Source organism: Pleuronectes platessa, chromosome 1 (genome assembly GCF_947347685.1).
Source record: "Pleuronectes platessa chromosome 1, fPlePla1.1, whole genome shotgun sequence".
Lineage (NCBI taxonomy): Eukaryota > Metazoa > Chordata > Actinopteri > Pleuronectiformes > Pleuronectidae > Pleuronectes > Pleuronectes platessa.
In genome coordinates this window covers 12,090,481-12,113,652 of record NC_070626.1, presented here as the reverse complement: position 1 = coordinate 12,113,652, position 23,172 = coordinate 12,090,481, and the positions used below count along the sequence as shown (strand labels likewise).

Genomic DNA, 23,172 nt, shown 5'->3' with positions numbered 1-23,172 from the left:
AATACGTTGTGTGCACAGTCTGGGCACATAAAGCCTCAGTGTAGAACCACAACTAGTTATTTATGTAAAACACTACATAATATAAATTAGTGAGCTTTAGAGAATACAGTAGATGAATTGTTTTACTGCTGGACAGAGCTAGGCTTGCTGTTTCTAGTCTCTGTGTTAAACTAGGCTAACAAGCTGCTAGCTCTAGCTTTTAATCAATTATTTAAACACCAGAATGCTCCAAACTTTCTCATTTATCTTTCTGCAAGAAAATGAATGAGCATTTCTCAAAATTATTTCTGTCGACTGATAAATTGAGTCAGGGTAACGTGTGTCTTTTCTACTGCAGGATAGGGGCAGACAGTTGCAATGTAGAAACACACAAATGTGAAGAACTATTTGCAGAAGCAGGTCTATGGAATTGACCTGAAAAAAAAAGAAAGAACAAGAATGAAAAAGAAATCTGTTAGCCCACTAGTGTTGTTCCAAAGCCACAGCCTACACCGCACACTCTAACAATCTTTTATCAGCTCTTTTTCTGTGGTTGAGGTACATCACCCTTGACCTCTCTCCCAAATCAACCTGCAGCCCCCTGGTGTTAATTATAAGACTTTTTCCCCCAAGAGCCTGGGTGGGACGTGGAAGTGCATTAATCTTGATTCTTCACTTCAGTCTAAAGGATCGTTTGAAGAGACTCCTGCGGTAAGCCCCAGAGGCGAGGTGACTCAGTACCAGGAGAAAAGTAGGAGGAGGGGAGAGAAAGAGTCACAGTTTATTCTGTGCTCACCCTCACACACAGGGCACCTCCGTGGGCGAGACAATCATTTACCCTATACCATTTATTCCATGAGTATGTTAATCTGGATGAATATCTAGAGCCACACGGGGTGACATGCCATGACCATCTTCCACCTGTGTTGTGATTTATTTGTTTGCTGATGCAGCGTGAAGGTGACTGTCACCTTATATGCTGAACTGAACAAAGCTGAGGGACTGTGACATGTTTACGTCAATGAGTTTTTATTCAGGAGCATTCCATTGCACACTTTAGATTATCACCGGTCTACAGAGGTCAATGCCAAACCAATGATTTGGGTAAAGTATAAACAGACTAGATTAGTATGTCTTTTAATGACTTTCAATCATGTAAAATAACACTGCTTGACAGTGTGTAAAAATAGTTTGCTCCCTATTTTATAGCAATAAACTATTGCTGCCTGATGCACAATTACCGATACCCTACTGTGTCTGTGCACCTTGTTGTTGCCAATGTCACAGTCTTTAAAATAGAGTGATGGAAATGACACAGACAGTCGTGTAATTGCTGAGAAAAAACATTGTAGATTGGAGGCAGCAATGAAAAAGGCTTACAAAGATTATAAGTGACTAGTCTAAGTACACTGGGGTTTTAAGATAATGTCTGACCAAAGGACAGGAAACTGACTAAGGTTGAACATTTACTAGTTCACCACTAATCGACTTCACTATATTGATCGTACCTGATTCTAGCTGTAACTGAACAACCTCTTCCTGAAAATATTCTGAAGTCAGAAGTCAGAGCCTGGTCCCTATGGTTAGAATTGTGGGTGAGTAAATGAATGGTACTTCTGGTCCAATAGTCGTTCACAGTCGGACAAGTATGCCACAATTGTCGTTTAAAAGGGCTTTTTTTAGATTGGTAAGTGAGACTCTCAAGAGACTTGGTTTGTTGCAGAGAGAGAAGCACAGCGGGAACAACTAGCTGCTGCACGGCTGCGGGCCAGTCTGCAAAGACCCAGAATAACAATTTTAGCTTTTTGTTGTTGAAAAAGCACTTTTAGTGGACATTTGGTGCACTGTCATAGTTGAACCCTAAGTTTACATTGTAGTCACTGCCATAACGTTGCGGCTACTGATACAGATCTATCAGAGCTATATATCCGACTGCTTCCAAATTTTTTTTAAGTGCAATTCATTTACACCCCCCCATGTATTAACATTGGGCCCAAGTTGAAATATACCACAATTCCCCCATAATCACAGCCTTCCTTAACACATTAGTTAATTTACTGCTACAGTAAGTAAAGTTAAGTAGCCTGCAGAGACGTGCACGTTTAAACTCTATCTAAGCAAGAGGAACTTCACGATTATGTGTGAACATTTCAGAAAGCTACACATAAAAGTCATCTCGCCATTCAGTGAACAACATGTTTAGCATATTCCCATCGCACCAGGGGACGGCTCAGTGTTTAGGTTTGTGCCATCTGTAAATTCTCTGGTGCTGAACATATTGTCTTTGATAGCCATCCTTTGTAAACAACAGGCAGCAATCCGTTTAAAAAACAATGCTAATTATAAAAACTATTCTGGGAATTGTTGGTTGATTCAAAGTGGGACAGTTCAAAAGAGCAAAAGTTCAGAGACCCCATGAGGGAGACTCAGATGCCAAAAGGAGCAAAGGGGCCTGGCTTTGATGAATAGTCAGAAAGTGTCGTCCTTCATTTATTCTACCTCAGACACGTTGGGTAGGAATGGAAAGTGACAGCAAGAGCCATGAGTGAGGAATATTAAGTGATGCTTATATGCTCTGATAAAAGTCACAGCCTAGTGACCAAGCATAAAGTAATTACCATGGAGCTCTTAGTTGTTCACAACAACTGCAAAACCTACAGCTTCAGGGTCACAGGTTGCAGTGCAGCTGTTAAATTAGTTTTTATTGCTCCATGCGATGAAGATGTCCACACTTTAGTGAATAGAACCTTATATAATATCCTAGAAGACAATATATGTGTGCGTTTAGACAGAGGCTGTTCGGATTTTCCCAATAATCCCTTTATTTGAATTGTTTCAGACCTCGTAACAGCTTTTTTTAATCGTCTATACATTGATTGCATATCACAGCATTACAATGTTCCAGTTGTCGGAACTCATGCATTCTCTTTGGGTGTGTTTTCCAACATCGCCACATCGCTCCACTTGTACCACAATCTCTCATCTGCATCACGAGGAATCTATGGTAGCTAATTGAGCCCTGAGGCAGTTTGTTTCAATGAGGGCTCCTGTGCTTTTCTGACAAAAAAAAAGGCAGAAAAAGAGCTCTCTGGAGAAGGCAGCGCTCTGTCGAGAGGCAAACAGAGCAGAACTCCTACCGTGTTCATTAGTTATCATCGATCAGTGATTCGGCCGCTGTGTGGCTCCTCCCACAGCTCACATCTTACCAGTTTCATGTCCTGAAATTAATATCAAGGTAAGGAAGTGGAGCCAGCGCAGCATTCTCTGAGTTATATTGTATTTTTTACTGCACTATTGCAGTGTGGATGGATGTTTGGCAAGGTTTTCAACAGTATGCAGAGATTGCTATGCAGCACACTTTCCTGATATCAATATGAGCTACTATATTCTGTTATTGGCTTCTCTCAGAGGCTATCAACTCCACAACCTTTTCCATCACAGGTGATGTACAGTAGAATGAGGCTGCAAAATATAAAAAAAAACTGATAAATGGCTGAGACAAAAGCATAAATAATGCAGAGATCAGAGATACTGGAATAGTGAGTCAATCGCGCTTCAAGAAGCCCCGCACCTGCCCGGGAAGAAACCAAAATGTCCTGTCTGACATCACTGTCTGCCAGACCTCATCTGCCACATGTAGCAGTCTCTTCCAAGCCTTCTCTACTCTTCCCACCAACTTAAAAATAATTTTAAAAAAATCTGATCTTTGGGGGCCTCAAATCCCATCTCCTACACCTGACTGCAGCAGGCTTTTAATTACACTTATGCTATTTTCCTCCTGGTAAACTTCACTTTATTCCCCCCCCTCCCCCCACACACTTTCATCTCTTCTGAATCCTTCGAGGACAGACTCCCTATACGGACTCCCTACTTATAAAACCATGACAGAGTAAACCCTAAGCTATTACTGCTTAAAAATGGAACAATGAGATATATTCTTAGCATGACAGTCCAGAGTTTAAGTGAATATATAGTAGGGAATTAAATCAATATTTCACAGTTCTGCTGAAGGAGCAGAGGGAAAGTGCTATTATGTAGCACTAATTGCACCTATAGGGCCTATCTTAAAAAAATGTAATCTGTGCTCTCATTGGAATTCATCGTAAGTCCTCAGGTAGATGACCGGGTGGTTCATGCTGCTCCTCATTCCACTGAGTTTTCTTTTATTCAATTCATGTCTGCCTTTGAATATTTATCCATCTGATTTGCAGCCGTCTCTGGTTTGGTCAAAGTTGTGAACAATGCCATTCCTTATTGCCCTCTTACATACATAAAGAACAAAAAAATACTTTGTAAATCCTTGTAAATTGTGAACCCAGGTCAATCCAATGCATAATTTCACCTGGAAATGTATCGAGTTTCTCAAGCCATATTACCTCTAATAAATATTTTTTATGTCGGATTAGTCCGTTGTGGGGATATAAAATAAATTCAAGGGTTGCTGGAACCAGCATTATTCGGACAGTGTGGTTACACAACAGTTGGTGAGTCTACATGCACTGGCAAAACAAAGGAAAAGGCTGAAAACTGAAAATAACCAGTGACTCACTCTGTTTTCTGAAGCATCATGTTAGCTCTTGGACTTATGTGGATTATGACCCATATCTATGACAGCGCTCTTGACATTGACTTAACTCTTCTGCGTCAGTGGGAAGAAAAGGATGGATAACAGCAAACAGCACCACGGTTTGCTTACAGGGGTTTATTACTGGTTAGAGGATCAGGGGGAAAGACAATTGTGATCAATAGCCACCTGAAGGAAACGTCTCTGTGTTTAAAATATGTCTATTTCATGGTAGCCCTCAGAGCTCAGTGCACTGCAACTTAGGAAAACGCATGCAATAAGTGTGTAACATTTGACATAACAAACAGTAGGTCTAATGACAGCCACAAAGCAGTGTGACATTGAGACATCTTTTTACTCTGTTAGCCGTGCTTGGCTGCTAGTGATGACATAATCAAAGTTTGAGTGGATAAACATAAGTCATGAGCGAACCTGTGCATCGATAACATAAAGGTTTATGAAAACAAAGTTCCCCTGACTCTTAAACGACTTAATTAAATGCAGAACCTGCTTTATTAAATAAGATGGGCTCCACTCTGCATAAATCCATTAATCGATAGCAAAACTGCCACACAAATATTAGAATAATTGATCCAGGATGATTCAGCAGCGGAAAGGTCTACGGGCGAGGGGACATTACCTAGCAGTAACAGTCTCGGAGAAGGTCAGTGGATACTACAGAAATGACTAATGTCCTCTCTCCGGACCTGCTGGCCAGACTTTATTTTGGCTAGTTAGAGGAAATTACATTTTTTGTATTTTCTATCACCTTTTATTCACCTTCTCTTCTATAAATCAGTGTCTCATAAATACAAGTTGTAACTGACACGTCAATGTGATGAAAGATAATCACACATCAGACACCGAAACACTGGTAGTGTGTGGGTCTGTACTGTATGCTAATGTGAGGTAGCAGTGAAGGCAGTATGACTCATAGGCAGTGGTGTGACTAAGCAGCATCATCCAGTTTATTTTACTCTACATACACAGACATGGACGCCAAATATAAACAGTATGTCAAATCTGTTTCTGCTTCTGAGGTGCTGCTACGTCTTGAGGATATAAGGGTTTCCAGTACAGGTTCCCCTTTTTAGAATGAATGAAGTAGGAGTGGTTTTAAACAGCAAGACATTTTTAAAGGTAAACAGCTTCATATATTGAGCTGTGTCTCATTTTTGACAGAACACAGGGCAGCTACACTTCCCTGTTATCTCTCCACAGCCCAAACACATCAGTGGGAGTCAAATCAAAATTGATGGAGTGCCTCTGAAATGTCTTCTAAAATATCACCAATCAATATCAAAACATCTATGTCACAACAAAATGGAAATTATATTTTTTTCATTTGAACTGAGAAATATCCTGAGTTCAGTGAAGCAGATCTACCCTGACACAGGCTGAGGGATCATATACTGTGAAGGGTCGCTCCCAATCATCACACAGGGTCCAATACTGCCAGCACCTTGACTCTGACCACTGTGGGAACGGCCTGCCGACCTATCACTGAATTACTGCTGCTGTTTGCAGCTCCAGGTAACCCTTCTGCTAAAGTCGAGCCATTAAAAAATCATGCAGCCATACAATCAACCCTCAGTTACACAGTATAAGGGGGTTATTAAAAAAAAAAAAAACGCACATCATAATGATGTTCACTCTGAGACTCAACTACCTTCCAAACACTCAATAGTAAATACAACGCTTCTTCAGCAACACGGAGACTTAGACAAGATCAAGATAAGAAGGATCCTCCAAACCAGGTGCAGATACTCAAGTTGTACCACAACAATAAATGGTTAGTCAAAATGTAATTTCTAACTATCCTAGTCTCCCAACATTTCCTCTTTTTATGGACCCATCTGGAAGACAGTGTGATTTTGTGAGAAGTCAGAGGAAGACATGGAAGCATCTCTGGCGGAATAATTCCAGATGATGTAACCATAACTACGGTGGCCCTGAGAGCTCAACGAACAGCAACTTAAGAAAACACATGCAAGTTGACAAAACACAAGCAAAGTAAGAAAACATCTTCATCAATTTCACAACACAACACAATACATTACAGAAACGCGCAGCAAATAGACAAACGCCCTGCAAATAGACAAACGTGCTGCAAATAGACAAACGTGCTGCAAATAGAGAAACGCGCAGCAAATAGACAAACGCGCAGCAAGTAGAGGAGAAACGACAACGGAAGTGTTTCCAGAGGACAGCTAAAAGTGATGGACACTGCTGCCACAAAAACGTCCAATACACCATACAAATTCGGTTCCACACAGGGTTTGGCCAGCCGCGGCTCTGGAGCCGAACGCGGCTCTTCAGCCCCTCTGCAATGGCTGTACTGTACAGTGTTGTGCATATGTTTCGCGAACGCTGAACATAGCAAATCAGTTTTCATATTATTAACGTGAAAGTAACGATGACGTTAATTTTTTTAATCATCATCGTATCAGAACATCATGAAATACCAGGAGTGGGCGAGTGTGTGTGTGTGTGTGTGTGTGTGTGTGCGAGCGCACCGTTTCCTGGGCTCCGACCCCGCCCACACGCTCAGAAGAGGGGGCAAAAGGGTTTCCTATCCCTGCACACTATGGACAATACATTGCCTCACAAACAGGGGCTTGCTTGTTAGCGCTGTTTATTCAGTTTAACAGGAGAAGACGGCATGTCTCTAGATCGGATCATCTTCCTGCTCAGAGCTCACTGTGGAAACACTTCCGTTGTCGTTTCTTCTCTATTTGCAGCGCGTTTCTCTATTTGCAGCGCGTTTCTGTAATGTGTTGTGTTGTGTTGTGAACTTGATGAAGATGTTTTCTTTATTTGCTTGTGTTTTGTCAACTTGCATGTGTTTTCTTAACTTGCATGTGTTTTCTTAAGTTGCTGTTCGTTGAGCTCTCAGGGCCACCGTACATAACAGATCGAGGACAGCATCTCTCCACTTGAGGTACGGTTTCATTGGTGATGCAGTTGAACTGACGATTTTTCGTAAACAATTAATCTTATGTATTATGGAGGGAAGAACTGTCTTCCTTAGTTAAAAATCAAACGGACCAATCACAGAACTCCGTCTCAGTCTCCTGAAAACCAACAAGTTCTAACACTTTCACACATCAGCCCTCCCATGTCAGTGTAGGGAGTGTAACTGTCCATGGTGCTGAAAGTCTATTCAGCACCTTTTTCTCCCTAGATGAGGCTCTGCATTACATTTCATCCAACACACTTTGCCTACAATATTTATTTTTACATATTTGTACATATATCTAGTGGGGGAGCTCTACTGTGTCCTTGCTATTACTCGCAGTTAAATACTGTCAAACTCAGGACTCTGATCTTAAACTTATTTCTAAAGTGAAATTCAGATTTCACTTTAGAAATTAGTTCCAAACAGAACTAAAACACAGCCTCAATGTGAATCTCAAATTCATCCACATGGATGAGGGTCTGCACCTAATGCTAACTTCTTGAAGGAACGTCGTCTGGTAAAGCCAAACCTGCACACAAGGCAGTTGCAGTCTAGACGGTTCTAACTATTGGTTCCTTTCCCTTTTCACCATTTACGATCAATAGCCAAAATGCAGGTTCTAATCTAAACAGTTGATTTTTTTAGTTCAAGTGAAACTTTGTTCCACATTCGATGACATTCCCTTAAGATGTATTTAAGATATCATAAGAAAGAAACATGGACATACTTCGTGAGGCCACTGAAATCCAAGTTCAAGTGAATGTTTATACCAAATGTAAAATAATTCCGTCAAGGTGTTCCGGAGATACAGCGTTCTTTGGAATGGGGCGGACAGGCGGACGGAAAGACAACCCGATGGTGAGGGTAGCATATCCAATTTCAAAATTCACAGTGAAAGCTTGTTAGTGCAGGCATGCTTAATGGGAACTCACCAATAAGAAGAGAATGTCGTTTTTTCTCCTCTAGTTTTACTTATAAATACACATAATGCTCAATATGGGACACAACAAACAGTGACACATGGTGGTGTGCTGCAATGGTCGGTGGTCTGCTGCAGGTACTCACAAGCTGAAACTAAACCAAACCTCATGATGACGCTGATGTTCCCGAAAGAAAGAAAAACAAATGAAGGCTACATGACTCATACATTACATATATTAGAAGTACTTGGAATTAATGTTTGCATGATAGATTAAATATACTCAAATATAGAATTCTAATATCAGCCAGTAATCGTGTGATTCCTTAAAATCACAAGAATTCTCTCAGAGAAATGTCAAGACTTCTCATATCCCCATGTCTGCTGAATTAATGCAGCCGAGCCTCATTACAGCAGCACTTTTCCATAGCCCCCAGTGACACTGTGTCCTCCTAGAGCATTAATGCTGCAGAGAATACCGGTGGAAAAAGGAGAGAACTGAAAAAAGTGACACCTGAGCAATACATAAAAACTCAGATGTTCTTAAAGACAGATGCATGTACGAATTAAAGTCATGCTCACCTTTATTCTCTTGGCCTTAACTCTTCAGTGGTGTCATGGCTGAGGAGAGGAGAACAAACAAGAAAGAATAAGTTCAAACACAGTGCAAATTCTGAAAAATGCTCATGCTGTCATCAACTTTCATGTCCATTGTCTGCAAAGCATTATCTCAGGAGTTGCGGTTGTTATCGCATTTCCCCCTCCTTCTGCATCCCTCCTCCTCCTCCTCGTCTGCTCCATCTCTGTGCACCAACCTTGCCGTGGCTAACAGGAAGCAGAGGGCACAGCATTTTATTTAATTAGTCACAGCAGCTGAGTGCTCATGTGGAACCAAACAGGGGAGGCAGATTTGGGTAGTGAGATGGATAGGCTCTCTCCCACTGGACCTTGGCTGTACTGTCAGAGGAGCATAGATTACATGGCAGAACTGGGTGGAGGGGAACAAGGCGGGGGTGATGGCAGAAGGATGTAAATGGCACCTGTGCAGGGGGATTTCTCAGAGTGAAGAGATTTCCGACGCACCCCTGTCCTCTCACAAAAGGATTCGTTACGCTATTAACGCGTAAAAACCAGCGGACAGCGGAACTGGCCCATTGTTGTGATGCACAGCAAACTGAGTCGTGTGAATTTGAAACTGTGACAAGGCTCTTTATTTCCGAATGATTTAGGAGCTGCCATTTTTCCTCTATCTAATCAGACATAGATCAAGTGGCCTATTCCTCACAGACCAGCAGATACCCTCTGAGAGGTTGCAGAAGTTGCTCCGTGTGCAGCACAATCTTGATGAGTTTCTTTCCAAACTTTCTGAAACAACTAGCAATCCCCTGTTGTAATACCAGTGCAGTGTCCATTCTGAACAAGCCTATTTGGAATGAGCTGTTTGCTTGGCCTTTGGTTTTGATGGTTGGTGCTTTCTTTCTGAAACTGCAAAAGTGACCTATGATGATTTACTTAACTTTCACGTGTTGCACATCAGCTATTTCCGAGGTTTGTCTGGGACCGTCAGACATGCTAATGTATGCTAGCTTAACCATTTCTGGTGGACATTTAGGCTTAAAACACAAAGTAAATTACCTTATTTCGAGTCGAATGTGAATGTCGTGGCTTGTGGACACTTGGATGACAACACACAAGCAGTATGGAGACATGTTTTGTTTTCTGTTGTTTTTTTTGCGTCTGAAGATATGTCCATACTATCTTCAGTTGTATTGGATTCGGCTGCTACAATGTTTACCCCCGACACTCCAGCAGTGTTTCGTGGACTGAAAAAGTTCACCCACCCCTCCATCGGCATAGTGGTAAGTAGATAAGGAGTACATTTTCATTTTTCAGTAAACTATCCCTTTAAGGCCCCGTCCTCACCGCAAGGTGCTGTTTGCCTGTTTATTCAATTTTTATTCACATAATATTGAACAGATCAGGTGACACTGCACTTCCCCTGGCTCTTAACAATACACATTCCAAGTGTGAAGCCAATACTAGTAATGGTTCTTGATATACTGCATGTGTTCCACATACAGACAGAGATGTGTGGAACATATACAATAACACATTCTCATGTCGAAGATATGATCTATATAGAAATAACAAGGGGAAGCAAGCACAGGAAGTAACTATTTGTATATAATTACAGAATATGTTGCAGTGTGAGAACTATATGATTAATGTGAGGCCACTGAAATTTTATAATTTCCATTATTACCCAACCGGCGCTGGTTGGCCTTCAACAAGGATACAGCATCTCTCTGGGTTCCCCTTGGAGATAATACCATAGTAAAAATGTAGCTTACTGTTTGCTGCTGAACCAGCAAGGAACATGAGTGCACTGCTTAAATAACCAGGAAGCAATGGTGTGCAGGGAGCTCTTTTAATTAGCGCTCTTGAAGATATCCGGTGACCCACATCGAATAATGAAGGCAACATGAATGTTCTATTTACATATGTTTAGTCAGTAATGTGTGACCGTTGGGAGAGCCCGGTGGCCGAGTATGTGGTGCCAGTGTAAAAGGAACGGCCTGTCAAGCAGAGCTGCTTGGAGCTGTTGTCCAGGGTCCCTCTAAATTCCTATTGAAGCAATGTGGAATAGTATATTAGTGACCTGTAGGTCTGGGTTGTGTTATAAGAATCCGGTCTGAAATGTGTTAACAAGCCTTGGTCAGGAAATGCCACATATCGCAAGAAAAATACAACCCTATGATTCAAAACGTGACATTTTTCCGGTTTTGCTTATAACATGTGTAACATTTTGTTGACTGGACTTGTATCCTTGGAGGGAATGAGAGCTCAGTGGTGCAGGAGAGCACTACAAGAACCATCCAGCATGGTATTGTAGCCTGTATGAGGTAGAGGGGTGGAGCCTCCAAGCTCTGAGACTATGTTTTAGTTGAGTTGTGTTCTAAGACATAATAAATGTTTCTTGGCAAATGCCAGAATTAATTATTATCATAATCTTAGGTACAGTTGCTGTTGTTAAGGAGACATTCTGGTACCTTGAGTGAAGCTATGTGCAGTGTGCACAGTTAGCAAGAAGCAGATCCGTGAGTGGAAAACCAACTGGCTTCAAACAATAAAAGTGAAAAATTCTCACATGATCATTCTCTCTGCTGAAGTTCTTTCATTTGTGAAATCCTAGTCTATCACAGTATGATACTGGAAGATAGTTCATCATGGGTCACACTAAAAGCCCTGCTCAAAATCCTTGCCTGGTCTGGAAATTGTAAAAGAAAAAGTATATTCTACTTGCCATTTTTTTGTTAATACTATTGTTTGATGTTATATTGACAATACGGTATAAAGAAGTAAAAAATGACTTCAGCCTAACTGCGTTTTCTAAAGTAAAGTCTACTTGTCCTTTTTTTACATTGTGTTGTTGTTTGTTCTTCCTTCTGAGAAAATATCAAACTCTTCATAGCTGATTCACAACAATCATCTTGGATATCACTGAAAATGCTTCAGCAGTGCTCTCAGTGAGCACTCCTCTATCAGTCATCGCATCAACCCGCAACATTTTAGAAAAACGGTTGATTTCGGTCTGACCAGTTTCAGCAAGGATAGTAATCGCTCTGAATGGGATGGGGCCCAAACCTATCTGCAATAGTAAATAAACACGAGCTCTCTGATTGGTCTGGTTTGAAGACTAACACGAAACAAACAGCAGGATGTAAAATGCACCGCCTGTAAACATTGCTTCATAAAACTACTCACGATGAAAAACTTCCCAGGGTTCCTTCAAGGTCAAGATCAGGAATAAGTCAGGTTTTACAAAATAGATTAGATATCAACCAATCAATTTCTTTAGTCGTTACGAGTTGCCTACAGTCATCCCAGCCCCTGTAAAGCAGTTTTATCTCTAAACGAACATTTAAAAACTATGTTCTTATAGTCATATTGACTACACGGTATCTACAATGGATTATATCCCCAGAGGCATCAAAATATCTAATTCCAAAGATCGTGCAGCTGTACTCTCAACTAAAATCTTTAAACTGCATTAACTCGCGATGCCATACTTTGGTTCCCAAGAGAGACATAAGGTGGACATAATGTTCCCCACTCATTAAGGATGGCCTTTTTTCATAGTTATGTGAATAACTCAATACAGACAGAAGGGAAAACTAATGAACACAAAGGTGACTTTGACTCCGGTTTGACTTTCCTCTTTCTGCTAAAGAATCTCTCTTACAAACATTAGCGAGCTCGAATATCAACACGCTATTCAGGATGATGAGCTACTGGCCTTCCAGCATTTTGGACTGAATACGAAGGAGTCAGAAGACAGGGAAGAGGATGAGCTTCTCTTTGCTATCCGCTCTAAAAGGCCCGATATTCCCAAGCCATCCACCTTCATGGGACCTTGCCTCAGTTAAGAAGGGTTAATAAACCCGTTTTGCACAAGCAGCTCCCATTTTAGAGGGCGTGTCAAATTGTTCTTTCCGACAATTCTTTTGCTGTGAAAGAACTGGGTCACTGACTAACTCTCTCTCTCTTCCGGGGGCCTGGTTGTTAAGGCCTGACGCATTAGGAGTCCAGAATCTTAGGGAGAGAAGGGGCTGGTGCACACAAACTAAAGTCAACTTCTGACAGGAGGAGCTGCAGTTGCGTGACTGCAGCTCCGTCTTAACAGCACATCACGCTCAGATAACTGAAAATTTTGAAGAGAGGAGGCGGGGAGGTGCGGGGTGAAGGCAGCAGGAGCCGTGCAAACTGTGGATGTAGATGAGTGTATGACACTGCTCCTTTCTGTGTGAGGTGTTTGACCTTTTGCATGGAGTTGCGTTCCTATAAGTGTGTGTTTTGTGTGTGTGAAGGGGGTTGTTGGCGTCAGCGCCTGGAAATGAATCCAGAATTGGAGCCCCACCGTTTGTTAAACATTATTTGCCTCTGCTGTAAAGGTAACAAAGGGATCCTGCTCCATTGCGAATATATGAGCGCAGGTCCCAAGTGTTATCACTGGTTATTGTTCAAATCAGGGCGGCTTTTAAAGGGGAGGCGCGCTCTCCTTTGGACAGTTCATTAAGATAACACACAAACGTGGCTCCCCATCATCCTGGGTTTATTAAAGTGGGGCTCATTTCAGCTCCTTTGTCTCGTGTAGGAACCTCTGCCTTTGTCAGCGCAATTGGAGCCAGATGGCAAAACAAAGCTGCCTGTCTGAAGTGCTTATTGAGTGATCTCCGAAGGCAGAGCCATTAGCTTGACTTCACCAGCTCACTGCCCACAGCGTCCACCTGGACCAACCAGGTGCGAGGACAAAGACGGGGAGAGCGCGAGAGAGGGAGGCCGCGAGTAGCCATCTCTGCGCTGGAACCGAGGCGAACAACGGTCTCACACTTCTGTTCTGCTTTACTCAGTACCCCTTTAGCTAAAGCTGAACTGTTAAGTCTCACTAGTTGTGGGTTGGCCGACCCCGCGCCTGGCTGCACAGATCGCCCTGAAACATTCATGAGAGAGGCATTAGAGAATAAAAGTCATTGTCCCCCCACTTCGCTCAGAGACTCCCCTTCACCTCTCAGCTTATTAAAATCACATGGTATTAACTTTGCTGTTCGCAGAAAGGCTAAATAATTCAATCAGACTAAAGAAGGAGTCAAATGAATAACTGTAATGACATTAACGATGGTGGGAGAACCGCTCAGGACTGTGAGGGGTATTCACTGAGGCCGAGCAGGCAGAGGGAGCTTGCACTGCTTGCTAATGGCAAAATTAATTCTGGACTCATAAGGTCACATCCACACTGAGCAAAATACCACATCCTCCTCATCACCCGAAAATAAGCACATAGAAGTATTTGGTCCTGATTCAGTTACTTTAAGAGCAAAAAATCTGTCCTGAGCAACTTCTTTGAAATGAAAGGTTGCAAAAAAATGAGTATTGAAAGGATAATTCAACATTCAGAGGGACGTGCTTCTTTGCTTTCTTTCATAGATAAGAATATTGAACCAATCTCTCATCTGAACAGCAAATATATATAGTTATATATAGTCAGCAGCAAGTTAGCAGAGCCAGGCACCGAGACTGGAGGCAGGGGAAACATCGAGCCAAGCATCGGCTTAGTGGGCAGGATCATTTGAGTGCATGACATGGCAGCACTATTGTTGGCATTTGGTGCAACTTGGAACTTGTGGAACTTGTTCCCATTAGATTTATAGACAAGATAGATTTTACAGTCTGAGCAGTAGCTTTGGGGGAAAGGCACAATGTAAAACAGCTCTGAATTAGGGCGTCTGTCTCCCTCTTTCTGTCTCTCTCTCTCTCACACACACACACACACACACACACACACACACACACACACACACACACACACACACACACACACACACACACACACACACACACACACACACACACACACACACACACAGTGTTAGAGTAATGCTCTAGGCTGCTGTGTTGTCGGGGCCTGGAGCTGGTCTCCTATCTCACATCTCATGCTCCATCAGCGTTCACTCACAAGTCATTCAGGTTCTTGTTCTGTTGGATCCTGTTACCATCCTGCCACCTGGACTCCATTTGAGAGCAGCCAAACTAAGATGTGGGTGATTCTTATGTTAGTTTGTATTAATGCACCTATAGCACAATAAATAAAATAACCTATGTGTTTGAAAAAAATGCAGTTTTCAATGATTGTTAGCACATGTTAAGAACTAATTGGCCTGTTTATAGGATAAGGCATATCAGGCTGGAAAATTGACGTGGCCATAATCTCTATGAACAGAATTGTATGTGAATATCTGCATTGTATTGTATTGTACATCTGTAGGTGAGGCACAGGATTTTGGGGTCCGGAAGCCTTTTGGTTTCAGTTTTTAATTTGACCAATCACATTCGATCAGACTCTGGTCTCCGCAAGTAAACAAACTGTGTGGACAGCAAAACAGGTGTAACACACTTTTTATTAATGTTATGCATGTGCAGATAGCTGTTTATAGAGATTTGCAAAAAATGTTGTCTGAACCTAAAACCTATACCAAAGTATCACTGTTTGTGTTTTGTGTGGAGACATGTTCGGTGTCAGAACGTAAACAGTGTATGACAAAGACAGGAATCCCCGACATATCGGTCATTTCCCCCAGAGGCCAATTTGTCATCAGAGGATCTGTCATTGGCTCAGAGATTGGTAAAGCACTAATTTAGCATGAGTGGATAACATGTACTGATGCTCATGATTAAGCTGCAGACATTTTTCAATGTGAGTTTTATCTGACGGGTGTAAAACTTTAACCAGTGGATTTTCCGACCGCTACTGTTTCCTGACCAGCATTGGTGATCTACACCTGCACAGCGGTGCTGGATAAATTATACAGCGGGTGTGTGATGCACGCACCTGCTTGACCAGGTGGACATGAGCTGACCTGTCTTTGACTCCTCGTCTTCCAGCTCCTTGGCCTCCTCAGCTGTGGGAGGACAGAGAAGCCATTATCAGTGGGAGCCACAGCACAAAGGCAGACACACAATGTAGTCACTTCATCACAGGCCCATGGTGAGCTGATCCTTCACAGCTCAAAGGACACAGGCTGTGATGAGAGGGCCTATATGACGGTAAAGCTCCGCACAATGGCAGCCCCATCACATCATACACACACACACACACACACACACACACACACACACACACAACCACACAAAGAGCCATACCAACCCCTTAACCTCCCATCCAGCCCTTTTCACAAAGTCAGTAATCACATTAGGCTTTAGCTGCTGGCTTTCTAAAAACCCACTGTCAACAGAGTTAGGGAGGCAACCCAGTGATGGCTGTCACACTTACATACACACATGCTACACTTGTGCATGTACGCACACACACACACACATACGGGCTAAAAATAGATTTGGGACAGAGTATCCAAGTGGCTGATATGAATTCTGCGACACCATTTTCACTGCAATTGGACGTGAGATTAGGGCGCCAGATACATGGGAATCAACTGATAATTGAACAAAAATTGAATGTCAAGGCAACACAATTCATTCGTCTGTATCCCTGCACATTTGCCTGATTTTCCTTGAATTTGACAGCAGAGAGTACAACCCTCCGGGGAAATTAACCTCAAAAATACTTATTATTACGGCAGCAGAACGTGCTGAGTTTCCAGATTCACACAGCCTGCATATGCATCCACCCCCACCACATTCTTCAGTTTGTCCTCCTCTGTGTTAGACTATATAAAGAAAAACACATTTTAAAGTGTTATGCATTGTATATGTGTGCACATTCAACACATCATTAGTCAGCTAAACGCACTCAGCTATTTGCCATTCATTTTGGATTTGAGGGATTTGTTATGACTCATACCAAGAGGAAATCGTGTGTTATTGAATAATCTAAAATGCAGTTTTGGGTTAACCTGTTAACAAAGTGCACATTTTGAGAGTAAAAGCCACAAAAGTACCTTTGAAAAAAAAACAATACATATAACTCTGCCTTACATTTTCACAGTTGCAGTTTAACATCAACACATATATCTGTGAGCCCATTTACCTTTACCACTTCATTCAACACCTTCATATCAACAAAAGGTCCCAGCGCGGTGGCAGCAGTGGAAATACCTCGGGGGGGGGGCCTTGATAGGAGAGCAACATTTAAAGGCAACTTAAAGTCAGGCTGAAAACGAGGGCATGCACAGGGCAGGGGAGTGAGAACTGCTCCCCTTGTACGTCCAGAATGTTTCAATTTGATGCCCTTTGGCCGCATCCCATATGTGTGGGGGTGAAAGGGAGGGTGGTTATGGCTCAAGTGTGGAAGGTGGACAAAGCACATATAACACAAGGGAGAGAGTCAGGGGACAGAAACAGCTACTCCCTGAAGCCAGGAGAGTGTTACTGTACCTCATCATCCTCCCTTCTGCCTCTCTGACATGATTGATTCCACTATAACCAAAGGCTGATGGCTCCAGATAGTGAACCTATATGTACAATGCTATTAATAGACCCATAGGTTTGCCTACTGAATTCATTTTTGCGTTTTCATTTCAAAATCTATATATTTTGCTGTATTTGTATTTTCTTTTTATTCATAGTTATTTATTATAACGATTATGTTTAAACTATAAAAAATAATTTCTCTGTCATAAAGGGTTTGTTAACGACATCTTTGGAATCACAAATTTGTAAAATATACATATTTCGGCAGATATAGAACCCTAACCCTATATAGGTCAGGTTCTACGAAAAAACAGCATTCTTCTTCTATTTGAAACCTTTATGCATGTTAATGTTATTGTCTGTTGTCTTTGCTGCATATTCTGTTTCATCTTCTATCTATCTTCTATCCCTTCTAACTGTTGGGGACAAATATGAAATAAAATCTTGCTCATAAGTAACATTAAACACAATGAGCAGCTTTCTTTAACCAAATGTCGAGAGATCAGAGGACTTTTACATTTATATTTGTCATACATGTAATGGATACTGAGAAAAACGACAACTAAAGAAAACAAGTACATTTTCCTTCTGTTGTGAACACGTCTGACCCGGACCATCTTCTGCTGAGATCAACGGAAAATGTACGACCCCAATTTTATGGAAATAATGTCTAAAAAAGACTCATGAGTTATTTCATATGTTTTCTGTGACCCATATAACAAATCAATCCCAGCATTTGAGCATGGGTAAAGCTGAGGGTTATACCCTATGAAACATGTGCACCACAGTGGAAATAAAAACCCTTAGGGAAACGCTGTTTTCCTTAAGAAATCTGTCACATGTCACAAACACATCATCTCTCAAGGGGAGCTCTGATAGAATCATGTGCTTATTTAAATGTAAAATGAGCTTTGGAGAAATGGAACAGTGGCCCTGAATAGGTCAGTGAAAGGGTTTATTAGATATATAGTCACAGTCATTACATAAGGAGGGATGGAGGACAGGGATGAAGAAGAAAAAAAGCTGGTGCTGGGACAAAACTCTGCCCCTGGAACTGAGCCTTCACTTCCAGCTGCAACACCACAAGCTGCTCTGCTCGGTTACGATACACACCCGGGTGCTCCACATACATTATGACAGCAAAGAAAAATTACTTACTCATTCCTCCACTGTTAGTGACCCTTTCACCCTCGCTACCCAGACACAGTGGAGAGAGAGTCAACTTCAATCAGGCCATACCCAGGAACACCATTAAAAGATAAGACAACCACAATTAGGTTGCACTTCCCTGCTTCCTGCCCTCCCCACAGCTCCGGATATGTGCATAGCAATCCTATTTTAAGCCCCATCCACATCTGTATTCATAGAGTATCACTCTATCAGGAGTATAAGAGTTTTGCATAATATGTGACGAAGTCAGCGCTCTCACTCTTCAGATTTATGCTCGGAAAAAATGGCAAAGACTTGCGAACACATTGCTAGCAGGGGACAGAATAAGACTTAACATTTGATAAGGCGGACAGTGGTTGACCACATAATGAATCCTGCCGTCTGCATTGGAGCTGCAGGGGAGAAATGCAGCTCCTCATCCGACCCAGTCAAGAAAAGGCCCCGCAACCGAGCGAGCCCTTTGCCCGTGGGAGGAACTGCATTATATTCCTCGCTTTCCATTACATTTGATTTCATATGTTCCACGGAGCTATTTACTCTTTCCTCTGCGTCTGTGTCACTTCCATATTTATTTTTAAACCTCTGGGCCGTGGTGCAGACACTGGCTGACCTTTATTTAAATGTCTCCTCCACTCTGAGCCGATCTCATTACAGCAGAGCTGGTGGCTTTGCACTATCTATCTCATTTCAAAACTTTTTTTCTCTCTGCACTTGCGGCGATCCTCGGCTATCCCGCATTGCTAATTACTGGAACCCGAGTAATGATGTTCCTCTCTGGCAGAGATACGCGTTCCACCATCTGAGATGCTGCCGCGTTTAAGTGCCTACTCCTTCCGGATTTTTTATGTTCCTTGAGCGCTTAACATCTTTTCACTGCTTCTGGATCCATCTCCCTCGCTCTCGTTGCGCCTCCTACATGATCGCCTATCATCGACCAGCCCGGCCCTGCTATGTCAAGAGTATAAGGAGTCACAGATCGAGAATAGGAGTCGGGAATAAAAGGCTCAGAGGAGGCTTGAAAGGGCCTGAGCTAGTTTAGCATCCATTATTCAGCAAGCCCTTGTACACAGCCTAAAAAAAACCGGAAAACATTTCATTACTTTTTTATCTTTGCGCATGAAGTTGCTGCTCTGAGATGCACCTTTTATATTGCTCCTAATGAAGGCAAGACAGCCCCAAAACATTTCTTTATCTAAAGTTGGGTATTAAACACAGATTTCCCAATCATCAACAATGATTTTTATTCCCAAGTACAGTATATTCAACAGAATATACTGTTGAATGTGCACAGTCACCTCTCCTGTCCCCCCTCTCCCCCCTCCCTCTCCTCCAATTCCCTTTACCTTCTCTCCTGGCCTCCTCGCAGGTCTCCTTGATCTTCCTGCGGCAGACAGCAGCCAGGGCGATGAGCAGCACCAGCAGACACACAGCCAGGCCAACAGTTACCCACAGAGCCACCGGGGGGAATGCGATGTTCTGACCTGAAGCAAAGGGCAGAGGGAGAGACAGTGAGGGGGAGAGAGAAGGGAGAGGGAGAGAGAGCGAGAGCGCGCCTCATTATTCAAGCCTGCAGAACTAAAATAAGAGCCAAACTTTCATCACTGTATCTATCACTGTTATTTCAAAATTTGACAATTTTGCTTTTTTTTTTGTATTATCCAGATTACAAAACACAGAATGGTGACACTGATGATGATCGTTGCCATCATCATCTCCGTCAGCTTTGCCGCATCCACGCCGTATTGGGCTTACCCTTCGCAAACCTTTTGCTTCATGTAAACTGACTCAGATATTCTTTACTAGTATCCAATTAAGACACTTGAGCCTTTCAATTGGGTCCAGATGGCAAATAGCTTACCACGCTCATATGACTCTGTTGTCGTTTCAGTCAAGCAGCACTGGCACAGCTTTAAGAGGATGTTGGCGCTAACTATCCCACCCCCTGCCTTCTGCTACACATTGCACAGATGTCTAAAATCTACAAATTCTTAATACCTGCAATATTATAGTTCATTAAAGGGAATTGAATATAATATTTACATTATATCTAACTGTTTGGATATTGATGATATTACTCTAGCTATTATTACTGCTATTATATGTGTATATACTGTATATATATCTATATAACTCACATTTCTAAATGGGTTTCTCCTAGTACGCTGGCTCCCCCCCTCAGTCCACACAAATGTAAACTGGGGTTAGGTTAATTGGAGACTTGAATTGGACCATAGGTATGAACTTGATTGGCTGCTTGTCTCTGTATGTTGGCCCTGAGATACACCACACTGCCCGCCTAATGTCAGCTGGGATTGGCTCCAGCCCCCCTTTGACCCTCAAAGGATAAGCAGTATAGATAGTGAATAGACATTTGGAGGGATATTGATATCTATATGAATATATAAACATCAAGATGCATCAAAGTTAATGACAGTATTTGCAAATTGTAAACTAATGAGGAGAAGTGGAAACTGGTCAGCAGGACCAAAAAAAGATATTAGAGAAACAACCAAATTTCCCTTGAGTATTCAAACTGAACAGAGGGAGAAAAAGGGAAAGAGCAGAGCGGAGCCACTGAATAGCTATGAGCCTGGCTTTAGCACAAACAGATCTCCGATGTCCACGAAAAAAAAGAGAAAGAAAATACAAAAAAATGACTAGAGTTGGAAAGAGCTAAATGATGAAGCATCTGTAAGGACTTGGCATCAGCTATGACAACAGGCAGGCAGGCTACAGTACGGCCCTGCCAAGATGGAGGGCAAAGAGAGGTGTATTATTGGAGGTGATCAATCCTCAGATGGAAATCCAGACCATCTGATGCTGAGAAACAAATGTACCTGATTGTTCCACAAAACAGACCAAACAAAGGCCACAGAGGCCCACAGACAGGAGGAGGAGGAGGAGGAGGGACATGTGCATACCAATTATAGAAAAGCGTCATTAAAAATAACAAAAAAACTAGCAGCACCCCTCCCGAGACGGAAATGTCCGTCTGTTATCAGTTAGTCCATCCCTTTGGTCCAGACTGAAATATCTCAGCTATTGGTTCTGCTGCCATGAGATTTTGGACACACATTAATGTTTCCCATAGGATGAATTGTTATAAAATATCTTAAATGCCACCATTAGATCAAAGATTAATTTTGGTTTATGACCAAATATCTGCAAAACTAATGATGGTCCCATAAGTGTGCTTTGTATTTAGTGCCAATTAGCAAATGTTACCATGCTGAAAGGTCAAACTAAGATTGGGAGGATGGTAAATCAGTGTGCACGTGTTAGCTTCAGAGCCACAGAGCTGCTAGCATGGCTTATTGCTACACTGTGCTTTCTGTTGTAACACCCGTCATTAACTACACTGGGTAGCAACAGATTACAAATAATGATTATATCGAGGCAATTACAGCTGAAGTAGACAAATGACAAATAATATACTTTATGTAATTATTATAATCAAATTTTAGGGTCACCTCAGTCTGTGTAAAGATATCTATTTCAGGAGAGTCTCGATACACAAGGCAGTATACAGGCGCTCCGGTCCAGCGACTGCAAAACTGGATAAACAACCAAATGTCACAGAGAAAGGATAAAATCTGGAAAGTCAATCCTGTCATTTTGATGAAGCTGCGCATGCCTCCCCAGGCTAGTCATGACTGATGATGCTGCGGCTCGCTGTCCACCGAGCCCTTCACTCTGCTATATTTAAAGAAAGACCATCTGAGAGCCACTTTGTAGTAACAGAGAATCTGCACACAAAAAATGTAAGAGAAAGGAATAATCATACACAAGCTGCTCATGACTCATAAAGCCAGAAAAGTAACAAATGAGTCTTGCTCTTTTAGACGGGCAAAGGAGACGCCGTGTTCTTTGTTTCCATTGTATTTCTCATTCTCTTTTTATTCTCACACCTTCCCACCACGCTCTCCCTCCCTCAAGGCAGACTGATAAAGACAAATGCCATAGTCGGCTATCAGTGCTACACCAGGGCCCAAAGGGCTGCAGGATCATATTTTTCTTTTTCTCTTGTTTGATGATGTGATTTTGTTTCCTCAGAAATAGATTTGTCTCTAATGGCTCTGTTTACCTATCGTCTCTCTCCCCCTTTTCCCTATTCCGTCTGTGCAAGGGCAAGGATGGAGTGCTTTGGGTTGCACTGCCACATTACCAAGAATCTGCAGAGAGCTGCACCAAACAGGGCCAACTTCCCTTCACACGTTTGCCTTTGTCTATATATACTGTGAATGTGTGGCCCTCATTAGAATGCATATTTATAGTTGTAGAAAAATGAATGAATGTACCTTTAAAGCTGACGTTGCATTGAACAAATGGAAAGCTGACCTGATATGACAGAAAATGAAACGAGACAAATAACAGACCCTATATGGTTTGCTTTGATATCCTTCAACACACAATGGCAGTTAGCTAGCAAGTGCACATAAACCACATAGATACGCAGCACTTTATGATATTTGTTTTTATTAGATTGTATGTATGAAAGCAACTCGGTAACATTTGTAGCTAGGCAAAGCCATTATTTCCCATGAGTCCTTTTGCGTAATTTTACTGTGACATCAGAACACTCAAAATAATTACTTTGCAAACATAACAAATGAAGGCAAGTAAATCAGAGCTGATCTCCTCCTTCTACATGCGCTG

General features: G+C 42.1%; 1 protein-coding gene across 2 annotated transcripts in view; it reads right to left on the bottom strand.

The window, feature by feature from the left end:
- cd276 (CD276 molecule) overlaps positions 1–23,172 on the bottom strand; it is an 83,179-nt gene that overhangs the window by 7,000 nt on the left and 53,007 nt on the right. The window contains exons 5-7 of one of the 2 annotated variants that reach the window (XM_053423179.1): positions 19,860–19,997; positions 15,809–15,878; positions 9,004–9,042 (exon numbers count right to left, since the gene is read on the bottom strand). In XM_053423179.1, coding sequence (XP_053279154.1) covers positions 9,006–9,042; positions 15,809–15,878; positions 19,860–19,997 — 245 coding nt within the window. In that variant the 3' untranslated portion in view covers positions 9,004–9,005. The remainder of the gene's footprint in view (positions 1–9,003; positions 9,043–15,808; positions 15,879–19,859; positions 19,998–23,172) is intronic. The other variant, XM_053423243.1, reaches the window with a different exon arrangement.